Source organism: Ovis aries, chromosome 19 (genome assembly GCF_016772045.2).
Source record: "Ovis aries strain OAR_USU_Benz2616 breed Rambouillet chromosome 19, ARS-UI_Ramb_v3.0, whole genome shotgun sequence".
In the NCBI taxonomy this organism is placed as follows: Eukaryota; Metazoa; Chordata; class Mammalia; order Artiodactyla; family Bovidae; genus Ovis; species Ovis aries.
In genome coordinates this window covers 48,163,994-48,181,541 of record NC_056072.1, presented here as the reverse complement: position 1 = coordinate 48,181,541, position 17,548 = coordinate 48,163,994, and the positions used below count along the sequence as shown (strand labels likewise).

General features: G+C 55.0%; 2 protein-coding genes across 11 annotated transcripts in view; one reads left to right on the top strand and one right to left on the bottom strand.

Annotated features, from left to right (window-relative positions):
• Nucleotides 1-1,936, bottom strand: part of NEK4 (NIMA related kinase 4) — a 64,359-nt gene extending 62,423 nt beyond the window's left edge. For all 8 annotated transcript variants that reach the window (XM_060402489.1, XM_060402492.1, XM_060402490.1 and 5 more), the window contains exon 1: nucleotides 1,820-1,936. The gene's annotated coding sequence lies outside the window, so the exon portion shown is untranslated. The remainder of the gene's footprint in view (nucleotides 1-1,819) is intronic.
• ITIH3 (inter-alpha-trypsin inhibitor heavy chain 3) lies at nucleotides 195-14,076 on the top strand. Of its 3 annotated transcripts, XM_004018392.5 has the most exons (22): nucleotides 195-297; nucleotides 950-970; nucleotides 1,944-2,110; nucleotides 2,200-2,304; nucleotides 2,568-2,730; nucleotides 3,263-3,376; nucleotides 4,362-4,487; nucleotides 4,786-4,902; nucleotides 5,107-5,275; nucleotides 5,858-5,983; nucleotides 6,245-6,426; nucleotides 8,120-8,305; nucleotides 8,462-8,601; nucleotides 9,270-9,424; nucleotides 10,042-10,059; nucleotides 10,906-10,929; nucleotides 11,164-11,199; nucleotides 11,355-11,468; nucleotides 11,973-12,177; nucleotides 12,858-13,030; nucleotides 13,222-13,333; nucleotides 13,649-14,076. In XM_004018392.5, exons 1-22 carry the CDS (start codon nucleotides 205-207, stop codon nucleotides 13,776-13,778), a joined length of 2,676 nt encoding a protein of 891 aa, XP_004018441.2. In that variant the 5' UTR covers nucleotides 195-204; the 3' UTR covers nucleotides 13,779-14,076. The 3 variants fall into 3 exon arrangements, with proteins under 3 accessions (XP_004018441.2, XP_060258442.1, XP_060258443.1); XM_060402459.1 differs by having other exon boundaries at nucleotides 10,906-11,199; XM_060402460.1 differs by lacking the exons at nucleotides 11,973-12,177; nucleotides 13,222-13,333; nucleotides 13,649-14,076 and having other exon boundaries at nucleotides 10,906-11,199.
• Nucleotides 14,077-17,548: the final 3,472 nt, after the last annotated feature.

Sequence of the window (17,548 nt, the reverse complement as noted above, 5' to 3'; positions counted from 1 at the left end):
ACTGGATGTGAGGCCCTAACACTGTGGAGGATACCCACTGTGGTACAGGTAGATCCAGGCCTATCACTCCACCCATGCCCAGCTTCCCGGGGGAACCTCCTGCCTCCTGCTCCTCCCGCCCCCGATGCAGGTCGATGACCCCACTTGGGAAAACATCAGGCTTGCTCATATAAGGAGCCCGGGGCCAGGCCAGCATGCTCAGCAATGGCGTTGGCTCGGTGGCTCTGCCTCATCTTGGCCCTGCTCTCCGGCTTGGCAGTCTCTGGCTTCCCTAGAAACCCATCCCGGCTGCTCGGGGTAAGTCTGCCCCTTCTTCACCAATAGGCAGGCAGGGAGGCCACACTGGGCAGTCCTCTGTAGAATGAGGAGGAGGCAGAGGCTGGGCAGTGAGCTGCAAGGAACAGGGCAGAGTGTGGGGGGACCTGGGCCCCAGACCTGCTGTCAAATCTGATCAGACAGCTTCCCCGGGGGAGCTTAAATCTCTAGGGCCTCTGTTTTCTAACCTGTCAGGTGGGTGATGCACCACGATCAGCTCACCTCACTGAGAGGCTCTGAGGTTCATATATAGACAAGGGGAGAGGCCTCTAGGAATGGCCAGGCTGAGCTGCATGGGGTACAGTGGTGGTGGGGTCTGGAGGAGGCCTGGGGCCTAGGGAGGGGCAGAATGAGTCGGGGTATATGGTGCAGGGGGAGAGCACTGACTTTGGTCCTCCCTGACACGCTCCCCTAGACCTCCCCCCTGGACCTCAATTTCCCCATCTACTCAGAGCCCTTTCTACTCTGACATGTGGCTCTGGGTGGGTCCTCCATCCGTAGGCCCCTCAAGGTGTGCGTGTGTGTTGGGGGAGGTGGTCACTGCTGAACCCTGGCCTCAGCCCAGAGCCTCTATCCAGGCCACAGTAGCCTTGGCCTTGGCCCGACCCCTGTGTTTGTCTTTGTTTTTTTCCAGAAACGGAGCCTCCCGGAAGGGGTGAGAACTTTCACAAGAGATGGGTCAGGGCAGAGCTGGTTGCCCAACAGCGGAAGAAGTGGGCCACAGGGGAAGGTCCCTCCAGCTGGCAAACCCCCTCATGGTCCCCTTCCCTGGCAGACCCCTGCTGCCTCCTGAGCCCTGGGAGAGAGCTACAGGAACCATGCCCCCTCAGACTTGCTGATGCAATGTAGGACCACCCCTCCACGGGTCCTTCTTCCCACAAACACTTACTGAGCATTTGTCAGACCCCATGCGTGGGGCAAGAGACACACAGTAGATGGCCCTTTGATGCCTTCACGAAGCATCTTTATATCCATGTTCAATCCAGATGTCTCCCTAGAACATCCCTTGGCCCATGGTCCCATTGGAAAGAGGGTGTTGGGGGGCACGAAGGCCGTCCCCATGCATCGCCCTTGGTGCAGGAAATAAGGGCCTGTTTGGGAGACAGAACCAGGCAGCTACCAAAGGACACAGGAAGCAGACTGGAGTGTGTGTGGACATGCTCTTTCTAATCTGAGCTCTGGAAGATGACTGGGAAGAGCTAGGAGCCAGCATGGTAGGGACATGGACAGAGCAGAGAGGGCAGGACCTGCCCAGCGGCCCCCAGAGCCATGGGGAAGGCTGTCCTGGAGGTGGTAGGGAGAATAGAAGGACTTTAAACAGGAGAAGGACAGGTCAAATTTGAGTTTTTACACCATCTCACTGGCTACAGCTGCATGTAAACCAGATTATAAGCTAAGGAGGCAGAGTGGCCATCACAACAGTGGTGGCCAATTAAAGGTAGCAACCAAAGATACTGCCCAGGCTTCTGACATGTATGACTGGGAGACTGGAGGGGCCACTTACCAGGCAGGAGCTTTGGAGCCCACAAAGGGGAGCTTGAAGGGGAGCAGCCAGGAGGAGGTCCTGGTTTCCAGGGGCCTCAGGCTGGCTGGTCACCGTCCGCTGATACACTGTCCCTTTCCCGCAGGCGGTCGATGGCATCGAGGTCTACAGCACCAAGGTCAATTGCAAGGTGACCTCCCGCTTCGCTCACAATGTCGTCACCACAAGGGCCGTCAACCACGCAAACACGGCCAAGGAGGTGTCCTTTGATGTGGAGCTGCCCAAGACAGCCTTCATCACCAACTTCACCTTGTGGGTGTCACCACAGCTTCTGGCTCTGGGTGGGGAGGGGAATCTGGCTCAGCCTGAGCCCCTCCTTCTCCAACTCTCTATCTCTGCAGGACCATCGATGGTGTTACCTACCCTGGGAACGTCAAGGAGAAGGAAGTTGCCAAGAAGCAATATGAGAAGGCCGTGTCCCAGGGCAAGACAGCTGGCCTGGTCAAGTTAGTGTGGACCCCCAGGCCTTGGGGAGAATGTCAGGGCTGTGAGGGCCCTCAGAGACACTAACAAGAGAACAGCAGCTATTATTATTACATGGCAAAATGTGCTGTAATTCTTACAATGTTATCTTACTTTAAAGTTGAGGCAACCGAGGCTCAGTCTGGGTAGGGGGCTCCCCCAAGGGGAAGGGACTGAAAACCAAAGGCCCAGGAAGCGGGGGGCTGTGCTCTTTCTGGGGCAGTCATTGTTTCTCATCCCCATTCAGGGCCTCTGGGAGGAAGCTGGAGAAATTCACGGTCTCAGTCAATGTGGCTGCAGGCAGCAAGGTCACTTTTGAGCTAACCTACGAGGAGCTGCTCAAGAGGCATAAGGGCAAGTACGAGATGTACCTCAAGGTCCAGCCCAAGCAACTGGTCAAGCACTTTGAGGTAATTGGCCACTCGCTTGCACCCCCTGAGGGGATGGGGTGCCAGAAAGAGCCCTGGGCAGAGCCCACAGGAGGAGTATAGGAGTCCAGGCCCCAGCATCCGGCCAAGGAGGCATGGGAGAATTGCAGTGGTGCTGCCCACCACACTTGGGCCAAAGGGAGGAGGCCAGACTGCACCTGGACTATCCAAGTTGGGTGCTGGGCCCTTGAGGGCAACATCACCAAGTGTTTCTGTAATGCTGGTAACTGGTTACTTGGGCATTTTTACCTACATCAGAATGCAAAGCCAAAGGAAATGCTTTTAGACTCTGGGGCACCATATGGCAGGGAGTAGAAGAGCTTTGGGGTCAGAGTACCCAGCTGCAAACCCATGTGGTCATCTTCTTGCTGGGAGGCAGCAGGCTTGGGCGTCACAGAATTGTCCTAGTGGCTGGTCCCTGCACCACGCTGACTCATCTCCTCACCCTTGTTGTCCTGGAGGCTGGGCTTGGCACTGTCACTAAGTGACATCTCCTGACACTTGGCCGTTTCAGATCACGGTAGACATCTTCGAGCCTCAGGGCATCAGCACCCTGGATGCTGAAGCCTCGTTCATCACCAATGACCTCTTGGGCAGCGCCCTCACCAAGTCCTTCTCAGGGAAAAAGGTGGTATAGATGCCTCTGGGGCCTGGGGGGAGGGAGCAGGGGCAGGAACATTGAGTCTAGTTTGAACCTGGGGGTTTGACAGATGCAAGGGGGAGAGAGAGAGAGAGAGAGAGAGTGTGTGTATAGGTATGAGGTGGGAGTCAGGGAGGGGGAGAAGTCTGTAACATCCCCTTTCTTCTAGGCCACCTGGGTCAGGAGTGAGGATGCTAGAGGCAGGGAGATGCTAGATGCTGGTGATGACCTGCCAGAGGGACTGGGGTCTCACCTGCACGGGGGAGGGGACAGGGAAACCATTTATGAAGCCTGATTCCATTTCACTTCGGGAAAGTAGGTAGGGCAGGCTGCTGGTCCTGTTTTACAGAGAAGAAGACAGAGATCTGAGGGAGTTTTTCAGATCTGACTCCACACGAGTGGTGAAAGAAGAAAGGGAAATGCATTCTTGGTGCTCGTGGTGGGCTCTGGACCCCAAGGTCCCCAGCAATTCCAGGGGTCTTGCTGATCATGGGTAGTGGATGAATACATGTTTACACAGACAGCAAACCTCAGTCAGGACTCCAAGGGCGAGGCTCGAGGAGCACACACTCAGAGGGCTGATGACCTCTGCAGGCGGTGTCCCCTCCCAGGGCCCCCTCCTCACTCTCTACTCTGCTCCTTCCTTGCTCCTCTTGACAAAAAGCACACAGTGTCACCCAATGTGAAGTTCATTTTCATAGAGCAGAATTCTCCTCCCTAAGTGGCTTCTAGGTGCAGGCAGAGCTAAGGGACTTGTGAACCAGGAGAGTGAAAGCCTGGCTCAGATAAGGCCTCTAGCCTCCAAGGGGCTCCTGATCTCCAAGAGGGAGAGAGGTGCTTAGGAAGGCCAGAGCACTCCAGAGGGCGGCAGGACTCAGGCACTTTGCTGAGTGCCCAGGGCAGCCCCAGACTGAGGTCTGCAGAGGGCAGGCCCTGCCCAAGCTGAGAGAGGCCCTCCATCACCCTCCCTCAGGGCCATGTATCCTTCAAACCCAGCTTGGACCAACAGCGTTCCTGCCCAACCTGCACAGACTCCCTCCTCAAAGGAGATTTCATCATCACCTATGATGTGAACAGAGAGTCTCCGGCCAATGTGCAAGTAGGTACCTGCCAACTGGCTCTGCCAGGCTGATCCATCCCCTACTTTGGTTGGTGAGGGCTGATGTGTGGAGGGACTGCAGCTTCATCTAGTAAAACAACCTTGATCTTCAGCCCAAGCATGAAGTTCCTGCAAGGCATGAGGACCACAGGCAGACCAGAGCCTTTGTGTGGTGCCCCCTGGAGGTGGAGAAAGGACATCTTTATTTGGGGCTGCTAAAAGTCTGGGTTCTATTTGCAAGGGTAGCCAATGTGAGGTTGCTGAAGGGCCACTGGTCTCGTCTCTCTCCCCTTTCCAGATCGTCAATGGCTACTTCGTGCACTTCTTTGCACCTCAAGGCCTTCCGGTGGTCCCCAAGAGTGTGGTCTTTGTGATTGACGTCAGTGGCTCCATGCACGGTCGGAAAATGGAGCAGGTACTCTTCTTGGTGCAAGGGTGGGTGACGGATGAGAGACACAGGGAGATATTTTTAAAGTGGATGAAGCTAATATTCCAGTGAAAAAGAAGGAAGGTGGGCGGGATTTTTAAAAGGCACAAAGCATCTGCCTTTTTTCCTGCAGATGGCAGGGGCCCGGGCCGGCAACACATCTTCTTGTCTGCTTGTCTTCCTCCTTCCCAGACAAAGGATGCCCTCCTCAAAATTCTGGAGGATGTCAAACAGGATGACTACTTGAATTTCATCCTGTTCAGTGGAGACGTGACCACTTGGAAAGACAGTTTAGTTCCAGCCACTCCTGAGAACATCCAGGAAGCCAGGAAATTTGTGATGGATATTCATGATCAAGGAAGTAAGAACAGGGGAGGGAGCTACATCCTGCCGTTCCTCTCTGCCTGAGCAGCCTGTTTCCCTTCTGCCTTGGCAGCAGAGACTCTGCTGGTCTGGGCCCTGCGGATCCAAGCTGCGGGTAGAGGTGGGATGGACAGTCCTCAGGCTTGACACTGCGGGGTCTTCTCTGTGGTCTAGGGAAACCCATTTCTTTCTAACCTGTGATCCCCACAAGGTAATGCCACAGAGAACTCTTATCCATAGCGGTTTCATATGAAAGATGACAAGTGATGTCTATACTGCTCCCCACTCCTCCCTGTGAGAGGGGCTGGCAGTCCACTTGACTGTTCTCCAATCACAATGTGTTCTGACAGTCACCATGTGCATCTGTCCTTGCAGCAGCCCTGAGAGGCTGGTCCTCTTACTCATTTGAAAGACTAAGTCATCCGTTCATCACTCACTGAGTCATCCAGTCAATATTTACTCAGTACCACCGCGCACAGGCAGGCAGGGTCTTTGGGCACGTGAGCAGGGACGGTTGTCTTGACTGCCTCCCCTGGCACCCTGAGGATGCCCTCTCATGGTGCCTCCGTCTGTGTGCCAGTGACCAACATCAACGACGCGCTGCTGAGGGGCATCAGTATGCTGAACAAGGCCCGGGAGGAGCATACAGTCCCAGAGAGGAGCACCTCCATTATCATCATGTTGACAGACGGGGACGCCAATGTGGGTGAGGAGGCGTGTATGGCTCTGGCTGCTGCTCCTGGCTCTATAGCCGGCGTGCTGCATGACCTTGGGCAGCTCTCCCCAGGGTCCCCTGTGATCTGTGAGCCCCTGAAGGGCTCTGTTCACCCCAATGTCTGCTCACTGAGGGCTTGTAGCCATGACTCTGCCAGCTCTGCAGAGGCAGCGGTCAGATCTCTGCAGACAGAGCTGGTCCAGACAGTCGCTGGGGCTCTGGCTGCAGTGTAAATGCCTCCTTCTCCCGCAGGAGAAAGCAGGCCTGAAAAAATCCAAGAGAATGTGCGGAATGCCATTGGTGGCAAGTTCCCCTTGTATAACCTGGGCTTTGGCAACAATCTGAATTATAACTTCCTGGAAAATATGGCCTTGGAGAACCATGGGCTTGCCCGGCGCATTTATGAGGATTCCGATGCCAGCTTGCAATTGCAGGTGTGCCTTGCCTCACATATCTCCGGGAATGGGAAGCTCACTACTTCCTCAAGAAGCTGTTCCACTGTGTGACAATTTAAGTTGTTAGAAAGAACTTCCTCTCGGGTTGAAATCTATCTCTGGTCACCTCTTACCCATCAGTACAGGTTCTGATTTTGTCTGCAGGCTGCACAGAACAGATCTGCTTCCTCCGTAGGACTGCGGTATCAGATACAAGACCTCCAGTTAAATAGGAACTTCTCATAAACAATGAATAATTTTTTAGCAAGCATGCTCCAAACACTGAACAGGACACTGTACTTAGTTTACTTGCTGTGTTAAGTTGCTTCAGTCATGTCTGACTCTGTGTGACGCTATGGACTCTAGCCCACAAGGCTCCTCTGTCCATGGGATTCTCCAGGAAGGAATACTGGAGGGGGTTGCCACACCCTACTCCAGGGGATCTTCTGACCCAGGAATCGAACCCCTGTCTCTTATGTCCCCTGCATTGGCAGGAGGGCTCTTTACCACTAGTGCCACCTAAGAAGCCCCACAGTTAGCTCGCTAGTGCTGCCTTAACAAATTACCATACCTGGGCGGCTTCCACAGGCCATTGTTAGCGTTAGTTGCTCTGTCGTGTCTGACTGTTTGTGACCCCATCAGGCTTCTCTGTCCGTGGAATTCTCCAGGCAAGAATACTGGAGTGGGCTGCCATCCCTTCTCCAGGGGATCTTCCCGACCCAGGGATCGAACTTGGATCTTCTGCATTTCAGGTGGACTCTTTACCATCTGAGCCATCAGGGAAGCCCTACCTGGGTGGCTTCCACAGCAGACATTTATTGTCTCACATGTCTAGAGGCTGGACGTCCAAGATTAAGATGCTGACAGGGCTGGTTCCTTTTGAGAGCCGGGAGGGAAGGCTCTACTCTAGGCCTCTCTCCTTGGCCTGTCGATGGCCATTTTCTCCTTGTATATCTTCATATCATTTTCTCTGTGGGTATGTCTGCCTCTGGGTCCAAATTTCCCTCTTTCAAGGACACCAGTCATATTGGATTGGAGTCCATCCTAAACAACTCATTTTAACTTGATCTCTGTAAAGAGCTTTTCTCCAAATTTAAGGTCATGTCCTAAAGTACAGGAGTAAGGATTGTCACCTGTGTATTTTGGGGTTACAAAATGTGTCCCTATGACAGCTGTACTTATACTAAAGAGTAACCTGTCATTTACCTGTTATTCAAATGTAACTCATGACCTGCATTTCCATTTGCTGAAGCTGGTAGCCCCTCTCCTCCCCAGCACAGGCAGGTGCCTCTCCACCTCTGCAGTGGAACCCCCGGCCTTTCTCCTGTTAGTCTCCTGGTCTCCATGCTCTCACTCCACGTCAGCTTCTCTAGTCAGCCTCCACCCTTTCTCTTCTCCTTTTTACTTTCATTCCAACGAACAAACATTTCTTGAATCCTATGTGTCAAGAACTCTGTCCTTTCCTTTTCTATTCTTCCCATTCTCTAATTGGGACAGGGGGCACATTGACGAGGAGGTCCCCCAAACTGAAGGACACAGTCAGGGCCAGGTGGAAGTGGAGATCAGGAGCTGGACTGGCCCAGCTTGAGAGATCCAACCACCTGCAGAGGCACCAGTGGGAGCCTGCCCACCTTGTCCTCTCCCTGCCTGCGCTGGTGGCCTGAGATGATCAGGGCCCCCATCTGAACTCTAGGGCTTCTATGAGGAGGTGGCCAACCCACTGCTGACAGGCGTGGAGGCAGAGTACCCTCAGAATGCCATCCTGGACCTCACCCAGAACAGTTACCAGCACTTCTATGATGGCTCTGAGATCGTGGTAGCCGGGCGCCTGGCAGACGAGGACATGAACAGCTTTAAGGCAGCTGTGAAAGGCCACGGGGTAAGCTGAGCCAAGGGCCTTCTTGTGCACTGGGGGTGGGAGACCTACCGACGGGGCTCCAGCCTCCTGCATGATGGCCCAGCAGAAGCAGCCTCTGAACCAGGCCCACCTGGCTCCAGGCAACTAGCCTCTCGCCTCCTCCCACCCCCATCCCAGGCCATCAACGACCTGACCTTCACTGAGGAGGTGGACATGAAGGAGATGGAGAAGGCCCTGCAGGAGCAGGACTACATTTTTGGGGACTACATTGAGCGGCTCTGGGCCTACCTCACCATCGAGCAGCTGCTGGAGAAACGGTGACCCTGGCCCACCCCTCACACAGCGAGGCCCTGCCCTGACTCCCAGCCTTGCCCCAGCACCTACCTGTGCACGACTCCCTGTGCTGGCTATGCTCCAGGAGAGCCCAAGAGGAGGAAACTTTCACCTTGGGATGTGCACCTCCATGCCCACCGCAGCTGCCCAATCCTCCTCTTGGCCAGGCCCCCATAGCCTGTTTTTCCTGGAGCAGAGAGGGTCTGTGATGTGGGGTTCAGGCAGGAGCCTGGGAGCATCTTGAGGGCAGGGATGAGCCTTGGCATCCTGTCCCCCACATCCAGCACGGGTCTGCAGAGATGCTGAGGAGGAACATAACCGAAGGCTGAGACCTCAGCCCTCAGCCCAGGGGGCAGAGCTTGGCCATGCGAGGGGGCCGTGTCAGCCTTCTGTTGGGCAGGATTGGCTGGGAAAGATGCTGGCACTCAGCATGTGAACACCATGATGACCGACTGGCTGTGGCCATGTTGAGCCCCTTGTGGCTTTCACCTGGAGAAACAGGCCCAGAGAGGAATCAGGGCAGGTCCATCTATCCCAGGGAGCTGATGAAACCATTTTCTCTGACTGCTAGTGGGCTCCATCCTAGGGGACACCCACTGGGAGAGGTGGAGGGGGTCTTGGGGTGACCCTCCCACCCTGCCCGTGCCCACAGCAAGAATGCCTGGGGTGAGGAGAAGGAGAATCTCACGGCCCAGGCCTTGGAGCTGTCCCTCAAGTACCACTTTGTGACTCCACTGACCTCCATGGTGGTGACCAAGCCTGAGGACAACGAGAACCAGACGGCCATTGCCAACAAGCCTGGGGAAGGTAGGCACAGACGGTGGGGGCCACAACTTGGATGCCTCCTTCCAGGCCCCTGACCCTGGCTGCCCTGAAAAGAAGTGCGCCTGCTGAGAAAGGCAGGTCTAGGAGGCATCAGAGGAAAACTGGCCAAGGACCGGGGAGGGTATTATAGAGGGAGGGAAGCCATTAGTGTGAACAGTGGAATGCAGGCATGAATAGGAAGAGTCTTGAAGTCTCTAAAGAGGGCAGGGTGTCCAGGGTCATTTCTAGGAAAAGGACTGAGGCTGCAGCATGGAAGGGTTCAGTTAGATAAGACAAAGCACTTCCAACCTAAAAGTTCAGCCTGGAGCCAGCACCTGGGGATTGTGAGAGTAAGAGGCCATGAGAGCTGGCGGCTGGGACCAGGCCTGGTCAACCAGACGCCATGAGAGCCGTGTCCTGAGGATCCCTGCAATTGGCATTGGGAGATATGGGAAGTAAAGAGCCAGTGTGGGCCAGGCCTCTGCCTCCAGGAGCTCCTGGTTCCTGTGGGGGCACACATGGCCCATGGATGGCTGGCCAGGTGGTGAGTCAGTCACAAGAGCCCTGACCCTGGGGTTCTGTGGCCTCCAACTCCATGGTCTTCTCTTCCTCCCTTGCAGGGCCTCTGGATGCAGAAGGTGAGCTTTAGCCAGGCTGGTGAGTTTTCCAGGAGGAGGTCAAGAGAGGACCAAGGAGGCCTTTCCAAACACCCTGGGGACCCACCACCCAGGAAGGGGCCACCAGGACACCTGAGCTCAGCTCCCAGCTCTACTGCCAACTCACCAGGGGCCAGGGCAGGGCTCTGTTCACTCTGAACCTCAGAGTTCTCATCAGCTGATGTAGGGGGGCTTCCCTGCCCGAGGAGGGACAATTGGGATGAAAGTATTCTGTGAACTGCAAGAATGAGTAACTCAGTTAGTTACTCAGTAACCCCACAGCAAAGCTTTGAGGGAGGCCTCTTACAGTTCCCATTTATAGAGAGGAAACTGAGGCACGGGGGAGTTAAGTTCCTTTGCTCAAGGACTCGTTCAGCAGGGGACCCAGCCAGGACTTTGGCCCAGGCAGCCTAGTTCTGGCACCGGCTCTGGAGTTCATAGCACTCTGCGCTTGTCTCATTATGGAACTGGAACCTCGTCCCCACACCATCAGGCAGGACGTCCCCAGCCCCTACCGGCCTGCCTTGTCTCTATCCACATGCGCTGTTCTAACCAAGCAGCATATTTCGACTGGTCATGACTCTGCCCTCTGAACAGCCCTGTGAGATGTAGTCACTGGTGCACGTGTGCGTGAGTGTGTGTGTAGGTGCGTGTCAGTGAGTGTGTTGCTACTGAGGACAACAGTCACCTGTGAGCCTCATTCTACTCCAGCCTCGGGACTGTAGTTCAGGGGTGGCAGACAGCATTGCTCATGACAGAGAGCCTGGGGTTCGGGGGAGGGAACCCCCTAGACCTTGCTCACACCTGCCCTTTGGCTTCTTTTTTCAGTGATCCCCTCCATGGCTTACCTGAGTGAGTATGTGCCAGCTGCCGCAGAGCACGGCCCTGCGTTGTTCCCCTCAGGAGTCCTTCCTGAATCAGCTCCCTGGAACAGGCAGACGGTTGGGGGTTCCTCAGGAGATGGGGGGAGGTTAAGAGCATTAGGGAGCCTGAAGGTGAGGGGGGTGAACCAAACTCTGGGTGGGGGTCTTGGTGCCTCCCCTGGCCTGTTTGTTTCGCTCAGCCCTCTCTTTCTTTTGTCCACAGCCAGCTACCAGGGTCCCAAGACTCCCTACTACTACGGTGAGTTTCCCAGCTCCCCCAGGTCGAGGCTCTGGGCCTAGGGCTGAGCACCTCCTGCCTGTCTAGGAGTCCATCTCACAGGGACTAGGAGGCAAGGGGAGGTCCCTGGAACAGGAGAGATCCCAAGAGCCAGCCTCTTCTCTGTGTGTTCTCAGTGGATGGGGACCCCCATTTCATCATCCAAATTCCAGAGAAGGACGATGCCATCTGCTTCAATATCGATGAAGACCCAGGCACAGTGCTGCGTCTCATTCAGGACCCTGTCACAGGTGGGGGCCATGGACTGGGGCCAGGGGCTCTTCCTGAGATGGCCTGGAGCTCCCAGGGTGGACACATGGGCCAGGCTCACTCTGCCCCAAATGCACCCATCTTTAAAGGTAGATTCCATCCTGTAGGGATTTCATATTCCATCCACAGCCACAGGCTCACCTCATCTCCCCAGGGCAGGGGTAATGGGGAGATGGTTAGAGTTAAGGGCTGCCTGGGCCTATGGGTAGGACTCACCCTGGGCGTGAGGAATAGTGTTTCTCTGGACAACACTCCCTGGCCCAGACAAGGGGCAGTTCCACAATGTGGGCCTTCAGCCACCTGTGTGATCCCAATATGTCTAGGAACAGATAGCACTGGCTCTCAGATCCTGGTGTCTCAACTGAGAGACCTGGGTCCCCCACTGTTATCCCTCAGGAGGCCTGGCTGAAGGGGAAGCTGTGACCCTAAAAGAACAGTCTGGACTTAGGTGTTGCTGGTCTCTCGTTGCCCCGCCCATCTGGCAGGCCTCACAGTTAACGGGCAGATCATTGGTGAGAAGAGAGGCAGCTCAGACTCCCAGAACAGGAGGACTTACTTTGGCAAACTGGGCATTGCCAGTGCTCAGATGGACTTCCGGATTGAGGTGACACCAGAGAATATCACCCTGTGGAATGGGGACTCACTGAGCACGTTCAGCTGGCTGGACACGGTCATGGTCACACAGGATGGGTAAAGCCCTGCTGCTAGGTCTTGAGGGGTGACGGAGTGTGAGGGAATTAGGGGGAATTTGAACAAATCACAGAAGATCCACAGGGTTAACAGGAGAGACCAGTGGCCTCAGCCCCTGCTCTGGGAAAGGTGAACATGGTGGCCCCCAGCCCACCCCCTGGGATCCCCACCAAAGGCAGATAGGTGGCTGGACAGTTCATAGGACAACTTGAGGGAAGGGCTGTGTGGATGGAAGCTTTAGGTGGATCTGGCAGGCTGATGATGACAAAGATCCCTGTGTGCATCAGCTCCGGCTGAGCTCACTTGTTCTCAAACTCCTCTGCCTCTCTTGCACCTTCAGGTCACCCCCAAGCTGGGTGGGCAGGGCTACAGTGTTAGTCCCATGGAGGTTCAGATAGGGGCAGAACCTACCAAACATCACACAGGAAGCCCAGTGGCCTAGCTGGGGCTTGATCCCAGGTCTCCAGACCCCCAGGACAGCCCCTCGTCTGCTTATGGAGTAGCAGGGACCCACTCAGTGCAGGGCATAGATATTGTGCATAAGAATCTTCTCTCCAACAACCCTGAGAGAGTTTCTGGAGTCTGTGCTCTTAGAGGTCACGTTTCCTGCTCTGCCCTTGATTCAGACGCCTGGTATCATGGCCACTGGGCCCCACTGCTGACCTTTTCTTCTCTTTTAGGCTATCTGTGATGATCAACAGGAAGAAGAGCATGGTGGTCTCCTTTGGAGATGGGGTTGCTTTTGTAGTTGTCCTGCATCAGGTGTGGAAGAAAGAGCCTGCCCACCACGACTTCCTTGGCTTCTATGTGGTGGACAGCCGTGGGATGTCAGCACAGACACATGGGCTGCTGGGTATGAAATCTTCAAGCTTCAGGTTGTTCAGGCCACATGGTGGAGGGAAAAAGCCACGTGAAAGGGCCATCTTAGTCACCCTGGACCCAGCACTCAACACCCCACCCAGCCTTTGCATCAGTCTGGAAGGCCAGTGACCTTGTCGTATATGTCGGAGGCAGGGTTGACAGTGTGAACGTTTTTATTCCTAGGACAATTCTTCCACCCCTTTGACTTTCAAGTGTCTGATGTCCACCCAGGCTCTGACCCCACAAAGCCAGATGCCACAATGGTGGTGAAGAATCATCAGCTGACAGTCACCAGGTGAGGGGACCCTGCTGATGTCTTCAGACTGCTGGGTACGAGATAGGAGGGAAGAGCTCTCTCCACCTACGCACATCAGCCTGGCCAGCTCTTGTCTTCCATGGGATACCCTTGTTTCCCTCTGGGCTTTTGGCTCCCTCTAATCAGGGAAAAGCCAAATCTGGCCCCCTAGAAGGAGAAACCACATGACCTCATTCTTGACCAGAGTCTGAACTCCTATAATTGGCAAATTCACACCCCCTTTCAACTTTAGGTCCATGAATGTGGCCGTCTTGCCTACCCCGCACATCGCAGCTTTTCTCTCCTTTCTTTCAGGGGCTCCCAGAAGGACTACAGGAAGGACATCAGCGTCGGCAGGAATGTTGCCTGCTGGTTCGTCCACAACAATGGGCAAGGGCTGATCGATGGCATCCACAGAGACTACATTGTCCCCAACCTGCTCTGAGTTGACACGCCAACTCCTGCTGAGATGGCCGGCCCAGCCTGCCTGGCATCTGGAACAGAGGCACAGAGTGGGGCGTGATGAAAGGCTGTGACAATAAAGGCCAAGGAGGAACTGGACTGCCTCCAGCCTCTGCCTGCTTCCATCAGCCCCTGCTCCAGGGGACAGGCAGCTCGAATGAAGGCTGCTAGGAAGGCAACTTCCTGGGCCTCTCCATCAGTGTGGCTGGTTGGGGGCTTACTATAGGAGTCAAACACAAGACAGTGGGGGAAGGAAAAAATAAAATCGATTCCGGAACAAAGGGCCTCTGAGAAGTCGGGAAGGACTGACTGCCTTTCAGAGTTTAGGAAGGATGGAGGAAAAGTCAAGGGTCCCTGGCTCAGGAGCTCTCATCAGGGCTGAAGCTTGTTCTATGATACAGGAGCAGAGATGCTCCAAGGTGGATTCAGCCTGCCACTAATTGTGCCATCCATCTCTCCACTCTCTGATCATGTCACCAACCACCCACTGGCTCATCCACCTGCCCACCCCTTCACAACCCATCCATTCAGCAGCTAAACCCAACATTTCAGGCTAGGATCTGGGGGCACACAGCTTAGTAACTCAGTTCCTGTTTGCATGGGTGCTCCAGTTTGTCTTCAGCTTCACTGGGGATTCCCTGGGATCCTCTGATCACTCCTTATGGTCACCACCTGCTGCTGCACCCTGTAAGTCCTTGGGGGTGGGATGGGGGTCAGACAGAGGTTCCTAGAGAACCGGCTCTGCGGGCTGTCAGCCTGGACAAGCCTCTCCCACCTGAGCAACAGCACCCTTCCCTGCCTGGCCTCCCTGCTCCCAGAGAGAGCTCTTTTACAGAGCAGGACTGGTCATCACTTGCTGCCTGAAACCCTATAAATGACATCTCCCACCTAGGATTCTTGGGACAAAGACAAAAGTCCTCCCTGCCGTCTGTCCCTCCAGTTTCATCAGCCCCGCACACCAGGGGTTTCCTTTCAATCTGGATTCCAGGCACAAAGACTGCTTTCAGTTCTGCAAACATAATCCCTCCTTCCCCAGAACCTCAGCTCCTGCTGTTCTTGCTGCCTGAGGGGTGGAAGGCGTGCAGGGTGGAGGGTACCCCGCTGAAGGAAGTGGTGCAGGGGACGCAATAAGATTGGAGGAGGTTGCAGTCAGGTTGGGAAGGGTCTCTAATGCAGTGGGGCTGGCTGGGGTGGGGTCTGGCTGTGGGTGACCAGGAAGTTCGGCTGCCTCCCACTCCAGGGATCCTTCTATCTGAGCCGGAACACGGCTGGCCCAGGGCCCACCTGGGCCTGGGGGCTTGGAGTGGGCATTGGGAAGGGCAACCCAGGGTGAAACATCCATCCCCAGAAGAGCTCCCCAGGCATTGTCACTGCTCTGGTGAGAGGGTGACATGAGACACAGCTCCAGACTGAATGTAGCAGAGGCCTGGGCTGGGTTGGCAGAAAGGGCCTGGCCTGAAATGGGCAGCCTGAGGTGGGCAGACCCTACCACTCATTCAGTCCCCAATTGGCTGAGAAGCCATGCAGTTTTAAACCAGTTATCTTGAGGTCAGTATTCACATCTGTGAAATGGGAAGATGGGTCTGGCCAGATGGAGCATGTAAAGAGGCATCAACATGGTGATTTCTGGTCCTCCTGAGACACCTATCTTTGTCCTGCTGCTCCCACTGATGACCAAGTCCAGGGGGTTGGAAGAAAGGCAGGAAGACCTCCCCAGCCCGAATTCTGGCCCTTCTTCCAACACACAGTCAGGGGGTCTGTCGACAGAGGCCAAGACTAGGCAGACTGTTTTCTCCCCAGTCCTGACTAGGTCTGTCCCTGCCTACGGCCTTTGATAGCTCTCCGAGCTTTCAGGAGAGCAGCAGAGCTCCACGGTGAGGTGCAGCCGGCACTGGCCTGGGGCTGTTCCCCATCTTGCCAGCATCCCCTTCCACCTCACCCCACAACACGGCTTCCCTTCACCTTGCTGAACTCAGTGCAGTGTCCTGGCTCTAGGCCTAGCGTCCTTGCCCTCCTTTTCCACGGGGCGAACTTCTTTTAGTTCTTCAAAACTCAATCCCAACCCAGCCCCAACCACGCCACTCCCAGGAAGCCTTCCCCGCTGCTCCTCAGGTTGGTCAAGTTGTGTCCCTCTGGGCTTCTTGTGGCACCCACTTGTTCTCTGGGTGGCAGCTCTGTCAGGTGCCCAAGGTACCTGCAGCACTCTGCCGGGGCTTGGCCCAAGTAGGTGCTGGAAAGCATGCGGTGAACAAAACAACGATGGGCGTGGACCTACTTCCAGTGGCTCACAACGCATGGCTGTCAGGTGCTGGCTGGGCCAGAAAGCCACCCAGGACCCCCCTGCAGGGGCACCAGTTCACAGCCCAGCCCAGGGGCCAGTGTTTTGTCCTGGTACATCAGAGCAAGCCCACAGCGAGTCCAATGGAGCCCCTGATGCTACTCCCTGATCTCATCTCTGAGCCTCTGAAAATGATCCTCACAAAGTGACTCAGTCCGAGGCCCCTGCCGGCCACCAGGCTTGATGGGGAGGCAGCAACGCAGGAAAGTGTCCCTGAGTGTTGCAAAACCTGCTGCTGGAGACCTCTTCCTCCCACCAGCCTCTCCTCTACCCTCCTATAAAGACTCACTCAGAAAACACCCTGTATAACTCAAGAGCTGGGAAAAGAATGTTTTCCATATCTGGTTTGCTCCCTCTTAGCAAGTTAAAATGAACTCATTCTTTGCTTCGCCCTGGCGGCCAGAAAGCTCAAAGCAAAGCTTCCCGCTGCTGCAGCTTCCCCTACTGAATCAGTGCCTCTGATTCAACTCTCCTCCTCTTGGCTCTTCTCTCCTTTTCATTCTCATATATATAGAGTTGACTCATTGGAAAAGACTCTGATGCTGGGAGGGACTGGGGGCAGGAGGAGAAGGGGATGACCAAGAATGAGATGGCTAGATGGCATCACGGATTCGATGGACACGAGTTTGAGTGAACTCCGGGAGATGGTGATGGACAGGGAGGCCTGGCGTGCTGCGATTCATGGTGTCGCAAAGAGTCGGACACGACTGAGTGACTGAACTGAACTGAACTGATATACCTTTTATTTGTAAGCCAAATACTTGCGTCATTTTTGAAGAAGTAGGTGAAATAATTATAAATATTTTGAAAGTATGCTTTGCCTGTGCAGGAATTGGGTGGGATGTTTGGGGTGTCTAACCCTAGGCCTGGACAGAAGCCCCCCAATGACCCAGGCTCCTGGGAACAGACCTTGCTTCCCTTCTGGGACTAGGGCCTCATCTCTGTCTCCCTGGTCTTCCCCTCCAGCGTCTCTGCCAGGCAGTGAGAAGACAGGCCTGTTTCTGAGCACAGGTGTGAAAACCAAATTGTATCTTGCAAATCCTACTGCAAAAGGGCCCCACAGGTGGCTGAGAATGTCGGGAGCTGGCCTGTAATGAACTTCTACCCAGGTCACCCTTTTATTCTTTTCATGGACCCTGTGTCACCATAAAGCAGAATGAACCCTGTTCCCCAGTGTTCTCTGGCTCCATGGCCCCAGCAAGAGCAACATTTTAACAGTTTCAATCACTCTAAACCATAGTTTCCCAGCCTGTAAAGTGAAGGGATAGGACTGAACACTCTCTGTGGGCCTTACTGGCCATAGGCCTTTGAGTGGCTGACAGTGGATGATTCTAACGGTACACGACGCTACATGTCCAGGACATGACCTTGATGCTTGGGGATTTGGCCAGATGAAACCAGAGATGCCCACTCCC